Here is a 26,078-nt window from a genome sequence, read left to right on the forward strand (position 1 = left end):
TGAAAATGTATCATTTAAGTTAGCAGTGGTTCTTGTCCCATGGTTATATTCATATAATGATTGTACTTTTAATTGTTAACTGTTTTGTCAGTACATAGTGAAGGTTATATTTAATATTACTGTAACAAAATGTTATCAGAGACTCCACACAGAATGATACAAAAAGATCAATAATATTATTCTAACAAAACATTATCCATCAACCTCTAAACTGTGTTATAGTAAAAACCTTAAATGATGTCAGCTTAACAAAAATATCCATGAAACCTATATAGAGTAATGATGGCAATGTCTGATCAAAATCAAAAATCAGCCTAGCCATCAGCCTAGTTGGTTAAATATACTTTTTTGACACTTCTTATAATGTATTGTTTAATCAGTTAGGTACCATCACTGTTACAATATTTTCAGCCACAATTTCAATAATATCTCACAGAGTTTGGGCAACTTAGGAGATGTAGGCTGGTCTTGATTATATATATTAACCTAGCAATGCAAAACAATCTTTGTAACAGAATTATAGTAATAAAACCAAAATAAAAAGTAATGACATTGAAAATATTATTATAATATTGTGAACAAAAGTAACAATAAATAAATAGTATACCTTATTATCACGTAATATAATACCATACTATGATAAAGTACTAAATATTGTTAATTTAATACACCATAATCCACCATTCTTTAAGAACAATCATGGTAAAGTATAGGATGCTGTTAACTTAACACACTATAATCTATCTTCCCTTAGATAAAATAATGAAGAGAAGTTAAATAATGATGGTTTTAAATACTGCTCAAGGTCCATTTAAATAATTTGTGTATAAAATAATTATCTATAACAAAACTATAAAAAGAAACAAAGGTTAAAAACTGTCAACAAACAAATTATTCACACACCTTATAAACGTACTAAATTAAAGTAAATATTACATGTGAATGAGGTTAGTGCCTAAAATGAACTACACAAACTTGTAGCTAAGAAGTGCAGCAAAACAAAAGGAAGTTAATCTACAAGTACATAATTAGTGTTCACACAACTTACTTTTGATTAGATTTAGGTAAATACCTTATGTATCCTGTTTGTTCTCCCACTTTTTAATGCTTTAGGTTTTGTTTTGCAACAGTATTAGAGATAGAGTAATATAATGAATATATATTCAACTTTGATGTTTCTTTAAAAGTATCAATGGAACAATGCATTCAAAACCAAAAACAAGTGTTTTTAGATATTCATCTCTTCTCAAATGCATATACAATAAAATTGTTTCCTTTTTTAAAACTTAATATTAAGATTGAGACAGTTTAATTCTAATTATGTGATTTAGACACTTGTTACTGCCACAGAATTAATTTTTTCCATTGTTTTTATATTTATTTCCACAAAAATAATCACTTTGATATTAAATGTAATTACTTCATCTTTTGAAATAAGATTAATCTTTGTCCAGTTTCAATCAACCTATAACTGGGTATCAGAACAACTTTAATTCAGAAGGCCACATAATTCCAGTTTTTTTTTTTACAACTTAAACAAGAAAAAAAATAACATTTTGCACATCTTGAACTCATCAAACAAAGTGAAATAGAATATAGCTATTGTTTTTCTGTGTTTATTGAATCTTATGCAAGGCTACACAATGGCTACCTGTACTAGCCACCTCTAATTTTGAAATGATAGACTAGAAGGAAAGCAGCTAGTCAATACTGCCCTCCGCTAATAGGTTATTTTTGTTATACTAACTAGTAGAATTTAAATATTCTTATAATGTACCCATAGCTTCAAAGAGCAAAAGTATAATTTTTCATTTTTTATTTTTGCAATGATGGAATACAAGCTTTAGAACCTCAGCTCCACAGTCTAACCCACTCACCAATGAGCCTACAGAGTAATTTAACCTGATTTTGTTTCTATATTGAAAAACTCCATCTGACCAACCATTCTAAATCAGAGCACTAACAATGCACCAAATATAGTTCCTTTTACACCAAAGACTTAAGATTAAGTATATCTCTTACGAAAGTAAACACACTTAATTATTCACTAACAAAAACTGATATTTCTATCTAAAGTGACATAATTTCAGAAACTTTTTATGGCAACTGTAAACCACTGTCCAATATAGATATATATATATATATACAGGGTGGCCCATAAGTCCCTACCCATCCATATATCTTATGTACCCAGTGTATCTGTGTGGTGTCACCAGTATTCTTGCACTCATGTACCCACACACTTTTCACAATACGCTCTCCAAGTGTAAATGGGCTTACATCAGCCATATTTCTCTGAAAAAAAGAAACAACTTTATAATAGATGCGTAAGTGAATATAACATAATAACATATGGATGGGTAGGGACTTACGGGCCACCCTGTATATATATGAGTTGGTATTTTTTAATATGTTATTACGGCCATTTGATATGAAAACTTCACAAATATATCATTCATTTTAAACAACTTTTTAACTTTTGGTTTTAATTGCAAGTGAAAAATATCAAAGATATAAATTGAAAATTTCTTCTTAAAAAATTAACAAATTGTTTAGGAAGTATTTTGTAAATAATTTTAGGATATGTCAAAGGGAATTATTTTAACCCAAAATATCCAAGATGAAACTCTAGTATATCAAGGATATCACTGTTTTAGTGTGTTACAACGTGTTGCCTCGGCCAATTTGTTTTATATCTGGAGCCAACCATTTTTTGTAACTGAACACAGGAATAAAAGAAAAAACCTAATGTAAGTATACTTAAAACTTTGTAATAGTAAGTGCAATGTTAACTGTTGACATTTATGGGTTATCTGACTGTGATATCATTATATGTATATATTAAGGTATTGTGTATTATTCCCATAAATAACAAAATGGAATAAAACACGATTTTATATTTGTATTTATTATTCATTACTTCCTTAAATTTCTACAGTTTACAATTTAATAGTCCTTTCATGATACTTGGGTCCTTCAAAATAAAGTAAAATGTTAAGCAGTTTTAAATCCATAAAAAAGTTTGCAATGAAAAACATGATGAAACTAAGATATAATAAAAAAATCCAGTTAGGAGTTTGAATTTTTACAACCCATAAAGTATGAGAAACTTTAGACACTTCTTAGTTCATGAGTCATGATAATGTGAAATGTCTCTCACAGAAATTAGGAAAAAGAGGGATAAAAGCACAAAACTTTCACATCCCTGGGTACCCTCCCAGAGTGGACATTAGTACTACCAACACAAGTCATGATTATTATCTTCTTCTGTTGGAATAAATACAAACCAAGAAAATAAAAACATTCAGAAACAGTAACCTTAACAGCTGAAATATAAATAAACAGTTAAAAACCTTTAAGAGGAAAAATAATCCAGTTAACATTTTTAATCAATGTAATTTTAAAAATAATAGAAATTTAAATTGTTCAGTATTTTAATGTACTAAACAGAAAATAAGTAACTTTTAAAAAGCTTCCAATCATTTTCTTGTAATTGGGTCAAATATAACCATTACTTACTACACATATTTACTTTTCTCTATCCTCACACAGCTTTCACCTGTCCTTATGAAGTGTTTGTTTTTATTTGTAGGCTTGTTAAAACACAACTAGTTGTATGCTTATCCTAAAAGAATGTTCACTTTCACCCAGATACTTGTACACACGTTTTTATCTATCCATGTGAAGTATCCATTTTCTCTCATTTATTAACACATGTCCAACCTTCTCTGACTTAATATCACACCTCAAGAAATGTAAATAAGAAACCCAAACCCTTAATTTATTAAATAAATTACAAAAATCAATAAAATATATCATACCTTGTAATTTGATTCACTAATGATTATATTGATTAGGTTTGTTTTTTTTTCAATGAACTGATAATAACAAATGAAATAGAAGACAGGATGACCATGAAGAAATAAAATGTCATTGCTATATTACATAATCCAAAAATAGAGCACTATTGTAACAATACTTTACATTATTTTATAACAGTTCATATTTTTGGAAACATTGTTTTTAATGGATATAGAACAACTATTCCTCAAGGAAATTCTTATAACACTATATAGTGCAGATGTGTTTGGATAAATTTGATTTACGAGAGAGATTCCCTTCTGTAAATGCTACACACCAAATAATTTAGTGCCATGCTTGCCAAACTAATGTTACTATTGTGGACATCTTGCAATCAAACCATTTGAAAATACAGAGCATAACAGAATTAACTTGCCATCTAGTGCCAGTTTATCAGTATCCGATAACTTCCTATTATGAGGATAAAATCTATCTCAAAGTATTGGGTTGAGGAATAATTCGTGAGCGTTTTTTCAAGTTAAAAAATATATTCATAAATGAAACGCTTTCGCAAATTATTTCATGTCATTTGGTAGATAATTTTTTGCTCTAATAGATGGTGTGTTTGATTTTCATATGTCTTTAATTTTTGCTTTCATTTTCAGCTCATTAAATGGAATGTCAAGTGGACAAAATCGAGCATTTTCGACACCATCTGCTTTTCGCATTTAATTTCTTGCAATTTCGTTTACAACAATGCATACCATATACCTAGGTATTACATGAAATAAAGTATCATAATAAATGTTTTAGGTGTAATGTGTTCATGCATTGAAGTATTGTATAGTCTTGCATGTAATGCTTGAATTAAATTATTTAAAAATGCTCACAAATTATTCCTCAACCTATGGAAGCTCTTGATTCTACAATTGTTCTTTGTTCAGCACATTCAACACAAGTGGCAACTATTCATAAACATTTCTTAATTTGTTTTAAAGCTTTGAGACGGCCATTTTGTTCCCCAGTCACAGTATCAAGTAATGTACAGAAAAATATTTTCACTCTGTTTTTGTACAGGAAGTGGAGCACTCGATATCTAAGATCTAAAACAACATTCAATTGGATATTTTCCACATGAATGATTTTACTTTGTTTATTTTTAACATTAAAACAATACATTATACTATACAACTATATGAACAAAAATTAATATGTGGTAATTACTGATACCATTATTATAAAAGCTTCACTATTTGATCTTTAGACAATTTGCTTCTACACTTATTCTCAAAACAGCCAGCTCTGACACTGCACACACATCTGATTTCCAAAAGTGGTTTCCATGCCAAGGTGATTCATATGTTTTTGACAACTTTCTCTTCAGTGATGTAAAGTTGCAAACAGTTTATAATGCTTTATTATACCAAATAAAACACTGCAAAACTGACTGTATCTCCTAACATAACGTTCCAGTTATGGCATCTGCATGGCATAAAAAGAGCCCTTGGAGTTTTCAGGATTTGTATCTGAACACCATCTTCCTTTCTTTGCACACTGAGTCCAATGGTGTAACCCAAATATCAACAATCATCTACAGCAGGAGTCTGCAATCTTTTTCTGCACAAGGGGCCAGAAGCCATGTCTGTGAGTGATTGAGGGGCACATTAAGTTACAAACTTGAATTCTTTTTTAGGACCACCACAGGCAGGGTGGGTGTGATATTTCAGTTAGGGACTGAGAGCCAGATGATTTTGGCTGGTAGGCTGTGGGTTGTCAACCCCTGATCTACAGACAAGCCAGATACCAATCATTATTTTGAGAAATTATTTAATCACAAACTCTTCACCTTGTTCACATAAAGATGAACACCTGTGGAATTTCTAAATTGTAATACTGCCAAACATTTGATAACACTAATTTTTCTATGCTACTGATATAAAAACAGTATTCGTTGACTGAGCAGTATTTGGTATCCTTTTTCCATTCATTTTGTTTTGTTTCACCCTTGTCATGATATTTTCATTGTATTGTTTCTGTCTCAACACTAAACACTTGTTTCACTGTCTAAAATTAGGTGTATATTACAGATTCAAACTTGAGTAGCAATTCTACCAAATTACGTATTCCTATTGCTTGATTTAGTTAAAACATTTATATGCCCACACAATTGTTGCTTATGGCTTGCTAAATAACATATAATATAAAACAGTTTAGTTAGAACATTTTATTTCAGTAAAAAGAGGCATAGGAAATTCTGTTTACCAGGGGAAGTAACTTTTAAAAAAACCTTAAATTGTCAGATAATACATACACATAAAGGGTATTACAATTAAGCAACCATTGAAACTATACAATATATACACATTAGCAAATCCATGGGCCTATGGCCCACTATAATACAAATGTAAACATACATAAACTGCTGAAATTAGGCCTAGTACCAAAGTTATTTGGACCTCCCTGAATTCCTAGGATAATTTATTCAACAGCCTCTCCCATTGACATAAAATGTGCCATTCCTTCCACATCTTTATTGCAGTGAAATAAAACAGAGTTATTACAATGTATTGTACTTTAGATAACTCAAGGCAAAATTAGTCATCAAATAATCTCAATTAACTGCTTCATTAATAACAGTTAATTTGTTAAACTTCTGGACTAGAAAACAGTAAAAAACTGACACTTGTTATGAATGAATGTAAAACATCACTTTCAAAGCTATCCATGAAAATATCACAAAACAATGGAGATATGAAGAACCCATATCTAAGCTTCCAATCTATTTATAGGTCTTATTATTAAATTGAAAAATGAATTTACCACACAAGTTTTTTTTTTAATTTATCACATCTAAAATTTCAATGACTGACATGCTATTCACTTGAAATTTGTCTTCACAACAATTAGTAGTTTTATCAATAGGTACTTTCATAAATAGTGATACAATATCAAAAGATACAAGTATATTATTATTAATTAGATTCACCTTATAAACACAAACAATTAAAATGATTTGGATATTGTAATTTGTAAAGCTGACAAAGGTGGTAAATAGACTTCAAAAATAAAGAGGGTTAATTAAGAATTTTGAGGAGTTGATAAATGAAGGTGTGTTCAGAAAGGTTAAATACAACTCTCTTAACATACTTCATACACTGATTAAAGAAAGAAATTAAAGATTACAAAAGACTTAGCCCCATAAAAAAAAATATTTGGTTGCAAGTAGTTCTTCAATTCCACATTTCATGTTTTACCAAAGGTTCATAAAATAGGAGATTCCTATAGACCCATAGTATCAATTACAGGTTCATCCTTGTACAAAGTAACTACAATTTTAGAATGTAAGAATTCTTTTCCAAGTGATAAATACACTTATACCATTAATAATTCTATAGATTTAAAAAAAAAAAAACAGACTGAAGGCTTAGTTATGGGTTCTCCAATATCTCTCTTGTTTTGTCATCTTTAAAGGGGTAGGGTTTGAAACTGATATTTTACAAAATGCTAAACTGAAACCAGAAATATGGGTTAGGTATGTCAATGACACTTTCATAATGTAACAACAGTGTAAAGAAAACTTGCTAGTTTTTGTTATTTAAACAGTCTTGAACTCATTGTTCAATTTATTTATGAAGTTGAAGGAATTAATAGTTTACCAAATTTGAATGTAGTAGTTAAGAAAAACAAAAATGTTATAAATTATAGTCTGTCAAACTTTTTTCTGTTATTATGCCACATCAAGAATTGTGATACACAAAAAAAAATTCAGCATTTCACTATCATGTTTACAGGTCTTTAAAGTTATGTTCTAATCTAGAAGGTTTAAAAAATGAGCTGTTATTAACAAAATGTGTGGCATTACATAAAGATTTCTCACCTCATATTGTTGATACACCTGCAAAAAAAATTAATAAAATAACAAATAGTGATCAAAACAATAAACTAAAATCAACTTCTAATAAAACAAATTAAAAAATATTGTTTTTACCATACATTCCAAGTCAGTCAAGTTTTAATAAATTTAAACAACAAAAAATGTCATTCCCATTTAGAAACCATTAAATAGAATTAATCAAATATTAAATAAAATTAAGGATGAAACCAATATAATGGAGAAGACTTACATATATAAGAATGAATGTAAATATAGTTTTATATATATTGGTCAAACTGAAAGAAATTTAAAATTTGGAGTAAATAAGAAAAATGTTAAAATCAAAAGTGAAAATTGCACCAGCTGAACATGTAAATTATGTGGTTATTCTCATCCAGTGAGGAAAAAAAAAAGTGTCATTCTGACTCAATAAATAATATGATGGTTAGAAATATTAAAGAAAGCATATAAATAACGAAACAGTAAAAATAGTTTGATCTTAAATGAGGATAAAGGGTTAGAAAATCAGAAAATAAGTAGATGTCATGATCTATTTAAATATGTAAACTTGTAGTCATATAACAGTGGTTTTTAATATTTATATGGTTGCACAGTATTTGTTTTTTACACTCTTTTATATAGTGTCTTTTATGACCATTGATTGGTCTTTAAATAAATATTTTAATATATTTATTTCATGTTGTTCCAGGTTCTCCACAAAATGTATACCTATAACCTATCTGTCAGATGAAGCAGAACTCACCTACATGCTAGTAGTCTACTGGTTAACTTTTGGCACTGTTGTAGGCAAGTTATTTTATGACTTGCTTTTCATTCTGAATCTGGCATACAGGTCAATCTTGTGAACTCTACTTCTAAGTATCTGCACACTTATTTGATATCCAATTGTGGCTGCAAACAGAAGATTCAGTCTTGAAGCAAATATCCTAGGGCTAGCAGTGAAACACAGTAAAATAGACAGTTGTTGTCTGCTTGTACTGGAGATGATAATCTGCTTTGCCCAGATGCTCAACCAATTATACTACTGGTTTTGAACATTTCCATATTCTGTTAAATCACATTAAATTTGCAACACCTTACTGTGACTGATCAGCTTTCATGAATCCAATGGTTCTTCACGTGAATGAAACATACAAACAACTTCTGTAAGGTCTATTCATGGTTTATGAGTAGTATAAATACCACAATGAACTTCAAAGTGAAAACTGAGACTACTATGGACTGAATAAGCATTCACTTGCATATCAGAATGAAGTGTTTACTTCCATCCACACACTTATCATATACACATAATGATCTGTGTATTTGCCTACATGACTCACACATATCCACTTGTCCTGATGAAATGTTCACTTCCATCCATACCCTTATTATACACACACAGTCATCTGTGTACCCATGTACACTGCACATATCTTCTTGCCCTGTTGAAATGTCAGCTTCCTTCTATACACTTATCATGCACACACACATATTAATCTGTGTACTTGTCTTAATGAATCATCCACTTCCATCCACATCACATACAGATATTCATCTGTGTATTTGTCAACATGAGTGACACATATCCACTTGTCCTAATGAAGTGTCTACTTCCTCCCAAACATTAATGAATCAAACATTTTACTTGTCCTAATGGAATATACTTTCATTCATATAGTTAATAACATGTATAACTTATATCAATATCATAAGTTTTTTCTTAAATAATGAAATCAAGAGCAATTTCCATAAACACTCAGGAAGTTTTTTAATTTACAAAATTTGTAACATTATGTGAAAAAGCCTTCCCATTAAGCTAAAGGAAAGCAATGAACAGTGAACTAATCTGTTTGAATTTCTTCAATTTGATTTGTACACTAGTTATTTACAGATGAAACATATCTGTTTTTCTTGTCAGGAAATGAATTCAAACAAGGTGAACTTTCCATGAATAACTCTTGTAACTGTTTCAACACGATATTAAAATGTTGGAGATATACTAATAACAATATTTGAAAATTATATACAAACAGATAAAACAAGCCATAAAACAGTTTCAAAATAGACTCACACACACTGCGAAACAAAATAATTATGATGTATTAATGACAGTAAAGTATTATCCAGGATTTCTGCTGTGTGTTACTTGAAAAACATTTTATTCTTCTACCAACTTTGGCTATATGTAATTGTTTTTTTTTTAATATTGGAATTGATATCCAGGACTATATACATGATTGTAATATAACAAACATGATACAGAAGTCACAACAAACAAATTTATTATTCTTACAGTCTTTCAAAACTTTTCAACATTTCTCAATGATAAGTTAGAGCCATGTGACTAGAATTATTGTTTTGTATCAATGAAACTTTTTTTTTACAATATAAAAACTCTAATTTGAAGTGATAAAATATTAAAACCTTTTCATGAGGTTAGCTCAGTATTTGATATGTATAAGCAATAACTTACTTACAAAAACAACTTCACAAAATTACACCTTTAAACGAAATGAAACAAAAACAATATTGCATGATATAAAAGTCTATGTAAAAATGTAGATTAAATAACATATGAACATTAAATTATATTGTCTAGCTTTATTCTACATTGTCTTAAACTGCAATTGGTTTTAATCATATAGGGGTCATGATGTTGCTTATGTAACTCATTTTGTCTTGGTTTCTTTGTTTGTTTGTTTTGAATTTTGTGAAAAGCTACACGAGGGCAATCTGAGCTAGCCATCCCTAACTTAGCAGTGTAAGACTACAGGGAAGGCAGCTAGTCATCACACCCACCACCAACTCTTAGGTTACTCTTTTACCAGTGAATAGTGGGATTGACCATCATATTATAATGCCCCCACAGCTGAAAGGACAAGCATGGTCTGGTGTGATAGGGATTGAAACCTGTGACTCTCAGATTACGAGCCAAGTGCCCTAGCCACCTGGCCATGCCAGCTCCATCTTGTCTTTAATTATAATGTGTTATCGCTACTAATCATCAAGAGACAATGCTTCCAATGTATCATGTTCTATCTAAATGTATTATCAGTAAATGTCATGATGTTGTTGATGTACCTTAAGTTATCTTTATGTTGGCCATCTAGGTTCAACAATATTATCTATGGGTGTTATGTAAATAGCAAATCAAAAAACAAAAACCAATGTATAAATTAGTTGTTTGTTTTTAACAAATAAATTAAAATGTCCATAAACATAAAAATAAAATTACTTTCATACATAAATAAATTAATGATTATCACAACATAAGAATAAAATGTACAAACAGAACTACCCCTTATATTATATATATATATATTTGGTTTCCTCATCTACATACAAAGTGTAGTCAACTGGTTAAATAATACAATTCTCTGAAACAAGATATTCCTTTTTTTAACAAAGTAAAACTGTAAACAAGACACTTAAACCTGTCTTTCCAGCAGTTGCTTTGAAAATTCAATCATTTTCAATGGACTTTTCTTATTTCAAGTCAGGAAAAAATATAAAATTATGCTTACAGCACAAGGTTTGAACAATAAACAATGTTTACTTACAAATTATTTAGAAGATTACTAAATGTAACCCTTAAATTATTAACTTTATTTCCTTTTACTTCTACTGAAAGGGAACTGTTTTTATTCAATTCAAATAAAAAATATGGGAAGTGAAATAAAACCTTTCAGATGCATAAGTCTCAATCAAATTATTTCAGTGTTTATATGTTGAATTACGTGAAATATAAAAACAACAGACTTTATACTCAAACTGTATGGACTACTTTCTTCTTCATAAGCATCAAGTTCTTGTAAATGTAAATGCATTAAAAAATTAGTATGTGCAGACTAATTTGTGATTTTGAAAAGTAAATTTAAGTTGGACATTTTATATATATGTGCTATGAGATATAGAACCTATAGCAAAGAAAATTTTTGGAATACTGTTCATAGCAAATAGAAATGATAAAAACACAAGTATGTATGTTACAATATATGTTAAATCCCCAAGCAATTTTTCCTTTAAAACAAAAACAAACCACTAAGTAATAATGCCAGTAGAAAAGGCAATAATGAGGCCTAATACTCCAACTAATACTATGACCAGGACTACTAAACAAAAACTTTTCTAGGAAAGGAAAAAAAAAAAGGAATATATAAACACTGAAATAAAATAAAAATTAAAGTATGCAATGAACATTTGCAATCAAATAATTACAAAAATGGATCAAATATTGAAACTAAATAGTAAAGTTTACATTACATGAAATAAAAACTATTTTTTAACAATATTTTTCATGAACAAATGTCAATAAGTTAAAATGTCATAAATTGATAAGAACATGTTTAAAATGGACATACAATAAAACCTAAAAATGCAAAAATATATCATAACTATTGTATAAAAGATGAAAATTAATCATAATTTCTGAAAATGGCTATTTATAGATATTTAATGTGTACCAACTTCAAGCTCTTGAAAACAAGCTCCTTTTATTTACAGTATTATTTATCATTTTACTTAAAAGACCAAAATATATCTTATTGTAATTATTGTTTTAAAGAGTAATTTATTGAAAGCTCCTGAACACAGCCCCTTAAAACTGCTATTCTAATCTACAACTTACTCAAAAATCAAAGTTATTTTGTAACTACTCTTTTTTTTTTGGCATTAAAACAGTTTAGTCAAAACTCTTTAAGTGTACTGTAAGGGGTAATTTACAAAAAAAAATTCTTACAAAATTATATTTTTTAATTATAGTATCTGAAAATTTCTTTCATACTACATAACCTTAAAGATATTTTTCTGAAAACATTATATGCATAGTTTATTCAATGCTTTTGAAGATAACCAATTAACACAAACAGGTATTATTCATGATTCAATGTCACTTACCCTTCTCACTTTGCTTTGGTGTACAAGAGCCTTTTCTGTGTCTTGTTTGGCAGCTTCAATATAATCTTTTGCATGTTCCACATGATATTCAAGTCTATCAGTCATTTCACCCTAAAATTTGAAATGTGATGATTAAACTTCATGTAATTTAGATTTTCATTAATTTTAAGGAAATAAACAAACAAAATAAAGTACTCACTGCTAATGATAACATTTATAACATACTACAAGCTCTATTATCAAAAACAACCAATTCAGAAAGCGTTACTTGATTATTAGTGGCACTAGCCTGACTGCAGGTCTACATAATGTATCAGAAGAGAGAGAGAAAGTGGAATAAAAAACATTATGCAAATTATATAATTTTCTGCATTATTTCTTTCATTTTTAAAAAGTAATCAAGATCATACCTTTGGAATATGCACAAACACAACCACTGAAGTTATAAATATCATTACTAAATAAATAAAATCTGGATACAATGATGAGAAAACTTTAGAAATAATAATCAGAAATACACCATAGTATCATGCCTATTTCACTAAAAGTTATAATGATAAACTTCTTAATGGCAGGTTGAACCAAGTAGTTTTCAGCTTATCCTTGCATTATTAATCATTTTATACCGTAACTATACTGGATTTATTTAACATACTTCATGTTGATTACATTTCTACTTATAAGTGATATACATTGATATCTGAATAAAATTAGCTCAAGAAACTTGATAACAAAGTTTACATACGCAACAAGTGACTTTAGACAACAAGCTGACTCACTCCACTAAACTAATTTAAGTACATATTGGTTACTTTAGGAAAAGGCAGATCGATTTATAAGTGATAAAACAAACGTTATCAAAATGACATTTTTAATCCAATCTCATTCAGAGAAACCAATTTGTGATAAAAGAAAAGGGTTTATAAATGGCACAAAATATGTCACCACAACATTGATAGAGGGTAGTCATAGTGACACAAAGAAAACCATCAAAATAAGGTTTATAAACTTTAATCTTTCACATATTATACACCATCATGCTATGCACATCAGTGTTTTCTGCTACACCTCCACTTCTATGTTTTAGGAATGTCATATTTCATTAAAACTTTCTTTCTCAATCACCATTGGCCGGTGCATGTATTCAGACAGAAAATATGAATATCCCTAAATTTTCATCAGGAAATCTATATATATTCTTTGTGTCTGTTGAAATACAGCTTGAAAAGGATTACTTGAGTCTAAGAACACTAAATACGAGAATACAAAATTAGCATTTCTAATACCCATTAGAATATCTTAAAATAATATGTAATATTTCAAGACTTGTGCTTACATCTGTTTAAAGTATGCATGGCCTCAATGTTAAGTAAACTGATCATTCTCACATCAAACAAAGAGGTGTAACTACACCAGAAGTAAACAAGTGGCATCTGTGTTAAGTATATATAACACCTACATTAAGCAAACATGTCACAACTACTAAAAGTAAACTGATGATGTGGGGCAGTTGATAATTACTCCCCAAGATGCAATTAATCAAATTTAAAGCAATCGCTTTGCTTTTGATGTTACAACAGCAAGTTAGATACATTCTTGCACTACTCATGAAAAGCAAGTCCTCAGTTATTGGTGAGCACTGATATTCATGTTACTTTTTATAAGGTTGAAGACTAAGAATTTCTTGTAAATAGTTTGTTATGAAAATGTTTTTACCAAATAATATTATGATCACTAAACTCCAAAGCAAATTGTGTCTACAGTAAAAACAGTGTTAATGGTTTTGCCTTCCACAACTTTTGCCTTCTTGAATTGGTATTTTTATATGGCACCTTATGGCTGGCTGGGTTGGTTATTTGTTTGGCATTTAATGGTGCAAAGCAACTTGGCTATCTACACCAAACAACTGGTAAAAAAGGAAAGGTAAATGTGCTATAATGGGTGTAAAAAATCAAGTTTAAACGAAACACTGTCCAAAAATCTGCTCACTCTAAGTCGATTGCCAAGTGGCACAATGCTGAGTTTTCAATACAGGACCATAATCCATATATGGGAAAAGCATGGCTTTGAAGGCATAAAAATGGGTTTGGACTGGTTTGTTTTGAATTTTGTGCAAAGCTACACGAGGGCTATCTGTTCCAGCCATCCCTAATTTGGAAGTGTAAGACTAGAAGGAAGGCAGCTAGTCACAACCACCCACTGCTAACTTTTGGGCTACTCTTTTATCAATGAACAGTGGGATTGACTATCACATTATAACACTGCTACCCATGCCTGAAAAGGTGATCATGTTTCATGTGATGGGGATTCAAACCTGCAACCCTCAGATTACGAGTCAAGTGCCCTAACCACCTGGCCATGCCAAGCAGAAAAATGGGCCAAAATCACCTGATTTCAAACCATTCTTATAAACTGGAATGGAAGAATGGTTTGAAAGATATTTGGTGCTTCCAATTGAGGGTATCAGCTTTCCTCAGATGACTCAATAAACGTCATAGGTGGGGTTGGTAATAAGCAATGGTGGGTTGGGCTGATCAGAGGAAACAGCAACATCATCCAATGACACACCCAACCAGTGGCAGATTTAAGGTTCTGTGGTGTGTGAGCCTAGGGGCTAATAATTTTTATGAGCCCTACATCCCATGTAATTTTAGATAGAATAAAATTATCAATGGGCCTCCATTAAGACCATAGGCCATGGGGCTGAGTCCCTTCTAACCCCTATCTCAATATGCCACTGCATTCAACTCAACCAGCTGAGACTGGATACGAAGGCCAAAGGGAAGAATGACAGACTGTCTATTCTGAAAGACCATTATCCACTAAGGAAAGGAGACAAAACTCAAAGTGGAATGCCATGGTGAGGATTGAAGTTTAATGGCATACTGCAAAGAAAGTTGCAAATGGTGTAGATGAAGAAGTGTTCATGGGACTCTGTACAAACTCTGGACTGAATAAATGCAGAAAGCCTCAGATAGTGAATGGGGTCCAACATTTTCAATGCTGAGATCCTGGCAAAACCAAAGACCCATTGTCCAATTTGGAGTGAATAATGGCATGACAAATCCTGAGCATGGAACATCAATCTTTTCACTAAGAGGTGAAAGAGAAGACACAGAGGATATTCAATGCCTTCATACACTTGGCATGTAGGTTCTTGATGTGAGAAATAAAAGTCAGCTTGCTATCAAAGATAAGCCCCACAAACTTTGTCTCAGGGACCATGGAAAGAACATCACCACCTAAACAGAGCTCAGGATAAGGATGTATATGCCATTAGCAACAAAAGTATATGTAAATGGTTTTGGAAAAAAAAATGGTAAAACCGTTTGCTATGGTCCACTTCAAAAAGTGAATGATGGCAGTCTGTAGTTGCCACTCAAGAAACACGTTTGATGACCAACAAGAAATGTGGAAATCATCGACATGGAGCCCATTTGCAACAGTAGGAGGAAGCTTGATAGTAATAAGATTAAATCTTGATACCAAAATGTACGACACTCAAAACAGGGCCTGAAAGGATTCCAAGTTCCTGTTAAAAAGAACATGAAAGTTTCAAACCCACACAAACTGTCCAGTAAAATATTCTATATAAAAATAGGTTAATGGTCATGTAACCTATAGGAGTGGAGATCCCAAAAATTCTATAAACTCCAAGCGTCATAAGCCTTCTCAAGGTTAAAAACACACAAAAATAAGACGTTCCATCTTGAGGATATCATGGAAAATGCGTCAAGGATTTAGAAGAGTACTGAACAGCCACCTAAACAGTACATTCAGTCACTGCTGCAACACAGTTGTCTATCAATGGCTTACAGATGATGGCAGGATCACATTCTGCAAGAGCAGTGAAACAGGGCCAGTTGGCTTGATACAGCTTCCACTGGGGCACATGAGTCAGGTGGCATTGACCACAGCCAGTCTCTCTCAAAATGACAGGAAAATTATCACTGCCTGCCTCATGAGTTACTGTCAACCCTCCATAAAAAGTGAGAGAATACTAAAGAAGAGCAAATTGAGAGATCAACAGCAGTAAGAGACTGACTAGATGCATGAAAATAATTATAAGAACCAGTACTGAAAAGCGAAAGGTTGTGATCTGAGAGCATATGCTCTACAGAATGACCCCTTCTATTAATATTAGCACCTTCCCAGAGGGAATTATGTCCAGTAAAGTGCCTCAAGATTAAAAGGGGAGATGGCAACTGTTCAACAAGAGCATAAATGTCTGACTGATCATAGGTCTCAGGAGATAGGAAACATGGATGGCTACGGCCTCCAAGGGTGTGTCAAATGGCAAAGACAGGGTGGACACATGCTGATTGACCAACAGTGCCACCCCTCCATGCACTCATCCATCACTCAACCTGTCATTTCAGTACAAAGAAAACTGCCAACAGGTGAATGTATCAGCAGGTTTCAGAAATGTTTCCTGTAAGGAAAGACATACAGGATGGTAGGAAGCAATCAGTGCTTTGAGGTCATCCAGATTAGAATGCAAACCTTGACAGTTCCATTGTATAAAGGTGGTCATTTATATTTATGTGTAGGTGAATTCTATATTATCTTTTGTCCATGGAGGTCTGCCCTGGGTTGATTTGACAGGTCTTTGTTGTTGGAAGAGGATTCAAGTAACTGAGGACGTGAACAAATGATCATTTTGCATCTTAGGGTGGAAGAAGAAGATGTACCCGAGGAAATGCCCATAATCGGAACCAAAGGAATTGGATCTTGGGGTTTGCTGGAATGTACGTTAAGGACAGAAATGGGTGTTGATGTTGATTCATCAACTTTTTTAACCCTGGAGGTCAAAAGACTTTTCATTTGGTTTCAGAACAATTCTTTTGGAGGCAAGAGATCCATCTGCACTCTCACTGTAGTAGAGGAATGAAGTGCAGCAGCATATGTGCAAGATGAAGTGGTGGACAGCAACTTTTGTGCCTCAGAGTAAGTAATGTTTTGAATCATCTTCAAATGCTGCATCTCTTTTTTTTCCAACCATTTAAGGCAAGAACAAAAGTAGGATGGGTGAGAACCATTGCAATTGACACAATGAGGGTCCATTTCACACTCATAAGCATCGTGGGCCATGCTATCACAACAAGTACATTTCAAGGAACCATGACGCGATATATTCGAGTGACCAAACCACAGATATATGAAACACCTGAGAGGGTTGGGAATGTATAGCCATACTTTGCAATTATGATAACCTGCCTTGATGGTGGAAGGTGGATGTGGTTATGTAAATGTCAGAATGAGGACGTTGATCTGCATCATAATTCCATCTTTGCAAATGGAAATACACCTCACTACAGAAACTCCTTTAGTGGAGAAACCAGCGAGAATCACTGACTCCAGGATGTTCTTTAAATCCCTCTCAACAATAACTCCTCATGACAAATTGAAAGTAGCATGAGGCATAACCTCAACAGGTATATCCCCAATTGCCTTTGAATGCAAGAGGAGTTCACTGTATTGAGATGTGGATGTTTCCACCAATATGTCACCAGAGCAAAGCTTTTGACTGGCTTTGGAGAACCAGCAAGTCCATTCTGAATGAAAAAGGGAGATATTTGCCCTAAAGATTTGTCTGAAAGAGAACGTAGTATAAGAAAATGAGGTACAGGTGTTACAGATGTTGAAGATTGCTGATCAGAATCTTTAAGATGTAGTCATTTACCTGTGGAATGCTTTTTCACTATTTTATTTAAGGTTTTATTTGGAGGATCCATAATAAAAAAAGAATTTAACAGTGCCCGCTGTCCCACCCACCATGGAGCCCTAAGGGGATGCACTACAATGTCAAACAACAACACTGCACCCAAACACCAACATTAGATACAACGTCCACAACACCTGTTGAAAACATCCAACACTGGTACTTGGTTGACCATAGCCCAAATGGACCAGCCGACTGACCCTAGGGGAGCCATGTCAAGGCTGCCTGTCTACAGGAATTCAAGGCCAAAGTGGTGTGTTAGGGTTGGACCTCTCAACCACCAGGATCCTCTCCTCCCCTTCACGGGTGACTATGCATGGCAAACATGTGGGTGGATGTTTAGATACCAGAGGAGGTGAACCGAAAGAACAGAACCTTCCCTGAGAGGTCCCCTCACAACATACAGAAATCCACACTGAGAGAATGTGATTTGAAAACATGGCATTCATGTTAGAATTCTCCTATATCAAAAATGTTATTCCTATAGGTACTTTCCTCCTCTCACAAGATTAGCTATTCTTACCCACTGCTGCCCTCTATATGCAGAAGTTTTAATTTACACATGCCTGCTGCCCCTATTGGAATCGAATTATTCCAACATTTCTCTCATATAAATCATCATACATACTACTAAATCAATAAGAGCATTACATACTCACATGATGCAAGCAGTTCCCTCTATATGCCTCTACTAAACTATCTCTTCAAGGTTTGGTAGATGAAGTAAGCACTGGAGGAAAATGAGGAGGAAGGATGGAGAGTGTGAGTGGAGGGAAGTACCTATTGGAAATACATTTTCAGTATATAAAAATTATAACTTCTGATATGCATTTCCTTCTACCCAATGGTTTAGCTAGAATTGATTAAGTGTGGGAATGGTGTGAGGAAATTACAAAAGTATCTCCCAAAAGCATCCAAAGAACACCCTTGGAAATGAGAAAATCAAATCTAAAGAAATGATGAGAGTAACCACATCTCTTCTGAATTAAGTATACTCTTTGCTCATCCATGAAGTGTGTAGTAAATAAGGGCAGAAAAAAGAAACACTTCCAAGTGGGAGAGAACTGTGGCAGGATTGTGATCCAAACCATGTAAATATATATGTCAATCAATCCAACAAAATATAAAAGTGAGTAAAACAATGGATATGTCTCAAGGTGTTGAGTGGCTAAGGTACATTGAACTCTAATCAATAAGTCAACTACATCCAAAACCCATATTGCTGAGAACCAATATCTTCACCTCATACCAAAGACCATGGAATTGAGAATCACTCTGTCTCCCAGGTATGTCACAAGTAGGATTAGAGCTCCCAACTGAATAAATGATCTGCATTTTGATGTCCCCACTCATTAGTAATTGAATAGTGCATATTATCCAGCACTGAAAGGTTATAGCTATCTTTGTGTGGAACCCATACTCTACTAGATGAAAAGGGGTGAGAACAAATTGGAGAGTCTGGAGGAATGTCATCATCTAAAACACTGCAACAGACTACTGATTTACTCAATACAAGGCATGGTAGGGATGAATTGCTATCTATTTCTACTTTACCCATGCAGTCCATAGATGGTACAGTCTGGAACAGACATGTTTATGAAGCAATTACATTATGAGGTTATTCACCTACAAGCAATATTGTGGAACATCCCATCTCAACAGTAAGCATTGCAAAACCATTGAAAATAAACTGCAAGTAAACATGGCTGTACAGTGCAGGTTTCAAGTTGAAGAATACCTGGTCAGACAGAACTCACCACAGAGCAGTATCCATAGAGTGAGTAAATGAAGCAAGGGCCCTTGAAAGGAAAAGAAACTATGAATATAAACATACCCACTCAAAGTTACATGAAAGCCATAGGTGGAAAATTAAAACCCTAGTGAAGAAGAAACTGCAATATGGGGTAAATAATGGGTGTGTTCCACATGGCCAACTGTAAAATTTCCTCCGATGGCCAATGAAAACAACACAAAAAAAAAGATAAGGTGTTGGATCTGATGAGAAGACACCTGGAAAAATTCTGGGAGGGAAAAAACAAGGAGAAATAAGCCAATCAAATCAAAAGTTGAACCCACTTGTTGAGGGTAGAAAGAAAATATCCCAAACAGAGGAAGACTACCAAAGGCTAAAGTCAGGAACAGGTAACACAGAAGGAAGCCACGCAGACAACATAACAAAGCAGAGTATGAACCAGACATAGAAATCAATCTGAATACAGATGAGGAGAGAGATGAAAAATAGAAGAAAGAAAATTGGCAAAAAAAGAGAAATTATAACACCTAGCTACCAAGGTCTTTGGGAGAAAGGATAAAAGAAAAGATAAGTAAAGCATAAGCATATGTGAAATGTCCATAGCAAACAAATCAGACTATTAACATCCAAAGATTAAGAGGAGAAGGAAATACATTTAAAGGGAAAGGTGAAACATGGAACACAAAGAAAGTAGTTCAAACATAAGTAAAGTAAGGAAATGCAAGACCACATTAATATCCCAGTCCATAGTAGGCCGTCCTGGGGAACAATGAATCCAAGACAAGCGAAATAACATGGAGATGGCAGGAGAAGCAAAAACTCAATAGTATCACAACAGCCCAATAACTCAAGACTCCCTATTAAAAGGCCATGAGAGAAACTCTACTACTCAAGTCACAGTAGGCCGGTCATCAAGGAATCTCCAAGTCACAGACAAGCTGAATAACACTTTCTATTTGCACTGATACACATCCATGAAAAAATGACCTATAGAATAAGCTAAAAGGAGAGCTACTTTGCAGGAGAAACCTGATCTCCTTGCCAAGGACTAGATAAAAGCCAGGTGTGAAGACCTAGGACATGAATGGTTAGATGCATCACAAATAACTGAGGTTGAAGAAGAAGGGAGGGAGACAAAGGAGACTAAAGGGAAAAACTGAAGTTGTTGTACTTGTAGAACCCATGGTTGAGCTGGCTAATAAGGAGAAATCAGAAGGGTTTGACCCAAAGTGGTATGGATGGGAGAAATCACCACCTGATGAAGTAATCAAATAGAAAAATAAATATAATAGAATTGTGAAACCAATTCTAACTTAAGGCATTGACAGCCAGAGCCTGAGGATGAGGTGCCAAGGACAAAAAGAGGGGTAATGCATGACTGGGGTATGTGGCAAATGCATCTACATAAAAAGAATCCAACAGACTGCAAAACCACCAGAAAAAAATGAAATCTAAAGACCACTCCATTGGCTATAGTTAGTTGGAGCTGAAAATATGATCCACTACAAGACTGAAAGCACCTGGAACATGACATGCAATAAGATGAATATTAATCATAAAAACAGATTTTTTTCTTGAAGACATCCCAAAAACTAATGAGCTACACAGAAAAAAATTATTTTTTTCCATGCAAGTCAGGAGTTTTGTCATTTAATTGCAGCAATAACATGACAAGCATATAAATTACTTTGTTATTAGGTGTTTTAATGAATAATGAATGGGCCCAATATTTTAAATATGACTTTTGAAAACAGAGATTTCACAACCAGGTACCCCTTTGATGACTGATATATGGTACCACCATAAAATTGTTGGAAAGAATCATCACCTGAAAACCTCAGAAAACTGGAAGTGATTCAACAAAAAGCTTGATGATATTTATATGCAAAGACCTTTCATCTACAAACAAACAACCTGAAGTCTCCTAGTAACTAACCCATACACCCCAGCCCTAATGGGATGGACTCATGAAAAATTTAAATCCATATGAGGAGAAGAAAGCAGAATGCCTGCAAACATATGGGCCTTGTCCAACCACCAATGCAAATCATTCATCATGGTAGGAGGAATGATAATGGGAGTTGACAAGGGATCCTAAGCAAGATTCCATTGATCATGAAAAGTCCTCTGAAAGGATTGCATACATGCACAACCAAGAGGGACCAGTAACATCAATGAAAATCACATCCCCAAAAGTGATAGACCCTTGTGAGTAGAAAGTGAGAAAGCTGGAAGGGCATGAAAAACTAACAGTTCCATGGAAAAAAATTCATAAAAAAGAAGGTTGGGCACTATTTAGTCAAATGTCAAAAGGATAACCAAGTGGACCAGCCACTAGAAGAAGCTGACCAGTATGGTTGACCAGCTCCAGTTCAGATTGAGCCAAAAGAAGTCAATCATCCATATAGTGATGAAATCACAACTCGTGAGCATGAAGATGGTGAGCAAAAGCACTGACCCCCAACATAAAATACAAGAGGCAGAAGCAAGTCAGAAAGATAGAGTGTGAAATTAATAAAACAACCTGTAATTGAGGAATCCAAAGATATGAATGAGATTGTGATGATATAGGGATGTAGAAATAACATCATCCATCATGGTCATCTATAAACCCAGAGAAAACACCCACTGTACAGTAAAAAATAGCTCCATGGTAAAACAGGGCAGTTGAACAAAGCAATTGCAGTGGGTCAAATTAATGACAAGCCCCCAGTCAACAGTTTTCTTGGGAACAAAAGGCTCAGGAATGAAAACATAGTGAAGAATGTATAACAGGTTTGATAACCTGCTGGGATAGTAGGTTCTGAACCTCCTCTGACAGATGCTGGCTGGTCATTGGATCCCAAGGCAGAGGAAAGAAAACATGCATAGGAGACATGGAATGTGAAAAAAGAAACAAGATCACAAATACTTTCAATAAAATGTGAAGAACCCAATGACCCTTGATAAAAAAATCACCAGTGATGAATAAACTCAGCAAGCCGAGCTGCCATTAGACCAGAACCCACCTGGTAGTAAGTAATACTGTTGGTAACTTATTGTGCATCATTAAAGAAGTAATAAAACGAAGCACCTTGAGCAACAAGTAAGGGCCAAAAAGGGGAGAAAAAAGAAATAGTAACAAGTAACAAGTAAATAGTAACAAATGGCCAACAAGGTTGGAAAAGATAAACTTGTTGTGCAAATGCAACTCACAATTCCAAAGACATAAGGATTGTGTCAAATACATATCACCACAGAAATGGGTCCATATATAAATTTTGAAGATAAAAAGATGTTATACAAGCAAGAGATAAGGTCACACCATGACTTAGAAGGGCCCAGCAGCAAAGAAATCACATATGCAGAGTTGGAGTCAATGATGAAAAATGAGCCAATGTGGAAGAAATAAGGGTGACAATGTCTTCAGAAAACCCCTCAGGATTTCGGTGGAGAGCCTCAGAGAAGAGAAAGCATTGTCAGAGTAAGATGAAAGCAAGAACATTAAGCATGGGTCAGACTTAGATAAGATTCAAGGGCTGCACCCCAAACAGGCAAAATGGAAACTAATAACTGCTGGTCCAGAAACGAGTAGTCTGCATGACAATATGCAAGAGTAAACTGACCTGACACTCATGGGAAGAAAGGCATGTTAATCCTATCATTCAGTTAAGAGCATATTGATCAGTGTGTCTGCAATTATATGTGGAAGGGGAAGCCAAATGGAGATAGAAAAATTGGTCAAGTCATAAAGAGGGATGTGGTTCACAGAAAATAAGAGAAAGGAATAATACATCACATACCTGAGAAACGAAATCCACAAAGACCAATTTATACCTGACTCTTCAGGCAGGGCACAGGAAGGCAGAGCAAAATCAAGAGGTGAAATAAGTAAATGAACTCCTTCTCAGCTTGAACAGGTTCACCTTGTTTGGAAAGAAGTGGGTCAAAGAGTCTGGAGACACAGGTTGACCCATGTAAAATCCAATATCCCAGAGAATAAACATGGATAACTCCAACATCAGATTGTCCACACCTGAGAACTGAGACACAGCACTAGTCACAATTGTGACATGAACTTTGATATCCATAATGAGGTAGAGTCAACCAGCAATTAAAAGTATAAATAACAATGTGACTGCAGTAAACGGGGATTAAATTTGAAGTTAAGAAACAATCTTAAGAAAAACTAGAAATCAAAATAAATGAAAACAACTTTGTGAGTATACTAAAGATGAAGGTGAAACTTTAAACAAACAAAAATAAAAACATCTGAGTACAAATGCTGCCCAATGAGAAATGGTTGTTTGTTACAGGCATATGGAGGGGGGAAGCAGAAAGCTTGTGGTATGCATAAATAAAAAAGCTGTTGATGGAGGCAGCACTGGATGAAAGTAGCTAATTTTGTAAATGGAGTAAAGGACAACATCAGAAGAATTTTCACATAAGAACAAATATTAAACATTTTCTTAACAAAAAAGTTGAAAATGTGTAGTGAAGTTAAAGTAAATCTGTCACACGGATATCTAGAAACTATATACACTTCAATTTATTTTTTGCATGTATATTCACCTTTCTGATAAAAAGAAAAGGGAAAATACCATAATTAAAAAAAAAAGGATTAACTATCCATTATTGTAGGAACACAAAGCAGCTCATCTAAAAATATGCATACATCTTCCATCAGTGAAGGAATGTTGAGACACTGTTTGGAAAAACCTTCCAAAACCAAATAACTAAGTCCTGAATTCAAAACCTTATTAACAACAGGATTATTTTGAAAATTGAATATCTAACAAAATTAATTAATAAAGTGACCCACAAAAGTTAAGAAATCATAAAGCTATATTATTTTAATTAGATGATTCTCAGATATACATTGCTTGTTTTAAGCCCTGCAAACACAATACTGTTCCTTTCCTTCTCCAACTAGTAATGAGATTATTATTATTATAAATAACAATTGGTGTGTGATTAAAACTTCTAAATGACAAATGTTTGTCTTTAATGAATAACCCATGAATGAATACTGCATTCTTGGTTGATCTTAGAAAAAGTTGTCTACCAACATTGTAAATAATAAAAAAATATTGCTAAGTTTATAGTTTTTAAAATATTTTTCCTTGAGGACCAGTTATTTAGTTTGAAATGGCCTTAAAATTAAATTTTCAGTTAGTGCAAGAACAAAACCTAATACAGAGTTAATATTTCTGATATGAAAAAAGTAACTGTTTTTTTTCTACCTTTTAATGTGGTAAAAACTTTATTTGCTGCCTTTTTTATGTCTGTCATTAATTCTTCCAGTTCTTGCTTCACTCCTTTACTTTACTAAAAAAAGGGTTATTTATCTATAAAGATTATCATAAAATAATCTGTGCTTTGTACATTAACAAATTTTGTTTAACGTTCATTTTGATATCTCACTTTAAGTTTAAAATACGAGAATTTATCTTCAAATAAGAGAGAATAAACATTAATCAGAAATTATAGATTTCTTCAAACAACTCTTATCACATTAATAAATACATGTGTCTCAGATTTCCAAATTATTGATGAAATCACAATAGAATTGTATTTTAACTTCTTGAAAAAATGCACTTCTGATGAATTCATTATGTTTTCTTTTCACAATTATCATTTCTATGGTTAACATACTCTTTAGACTTCTTGTTTTAAATCTTGAAACCTGAATAATATTATAGTAAATCGTTCTATTTCCAAACATAAAAAAATGCCCAAATATGACACTAGTCACAAGTATATATGTATTTTTTATCTTTGATACTAAAAACTCAACTGAAGTTGTTTTTGTGTGTATCTACATCACAATAATAGAATTAAGCCATACAAGACTATAGTTGATTAAAAAAACAGAAAGTTAAAATCCTGTCTCGCAACATTTATCTCAAAAATAGCAAACAGAAATCAAACAGTTAAAAGACAACTTGTTCAACTGAAACAAAAAAGGAGGAATAAAAGGTAGCTAAATCTAAATTTATAAATGATTTCATACTATATTACCGAGACAGTTGTGCTGATTTCGTTTTTAA

The 26,078-nt window shown here is 32.9% G+C and overlaps 1 protein-coding gene across 8 annotated transcripts; it reads right to left on the reverse strand.

The window, feature by feature from the left end:
* Window positions 1-1,598: 1,598 nt before the first annotated feature.
* LOC143239770 (syntaxin-1B-like) lies at window positions 1,599-25,356 on the reverse strand. Of its 8 annotated transcripts, none has more exons than XR_013021359.1 (5): window positions 25,272-25,356; window positions 12,575-12,685; window positions 8,439-8,587; window positions 7,679-7,696; window positions 2,178-2,295 (listed from the first exon to the last, which is right to left on the reverse strand). XR_013021359.1 is itself a non-coding variant. In XM_076481252.1 (4 exons), exons 2-4 carry the CDS (start codon window positions 12,677-12,679, stop codon window positions 2,098-2,100), a joined length of 321 nt encoding a protein of 106 aa, XP_076337367.1. In that variant the 5' UTR covers window positions 12,680-12,685; window positions 25,272-25,356; the 3' UTR covers window positions 1,599-2,097. The 8 variants fall into 8 exon arrangements, 2 of the variants coding, with proteins under 2 accessions (XP_076337367.1, XP_076337369.1); XR_013021358.1 differs by lacking the exon at window positions 2,178-2,295 and adding an exon at window positions 2,889-5,586; XR_013021357.1 differs by lacking the exon at window positions 2,178-2,295 and adding an exon at window positions 2,889-5,670.
* Window positions 25,357-26,078: the final 722 nt, after the last annotated feature.

This window comes from Tachypleus tridentatus, chromosome 13 (assembly GCF_004210375.1).
Source record: "Tachypleus tridentatus isolate NWPU-2018 chromosome 13, ASM421037v1, whole genome shotgun sequence".
Classification (NCBI taxonomy): domain Eukaryota; kingdom Metazoa; phylum Arthropoda; class Merostomata; order Xiphosura; family Limulidae; genus Tachypleus; species Tachypleus tridentatus.

Bases quoted from the DNA above. Each gene is read 5' to 3' on its own strand.
- LOC143239770 (XM_076481252.1), bottom strand. From the start codon at position 12,679: ATGACTGATAGACTTGAATATCATGTGGAACATGCAAAAGATTATATT.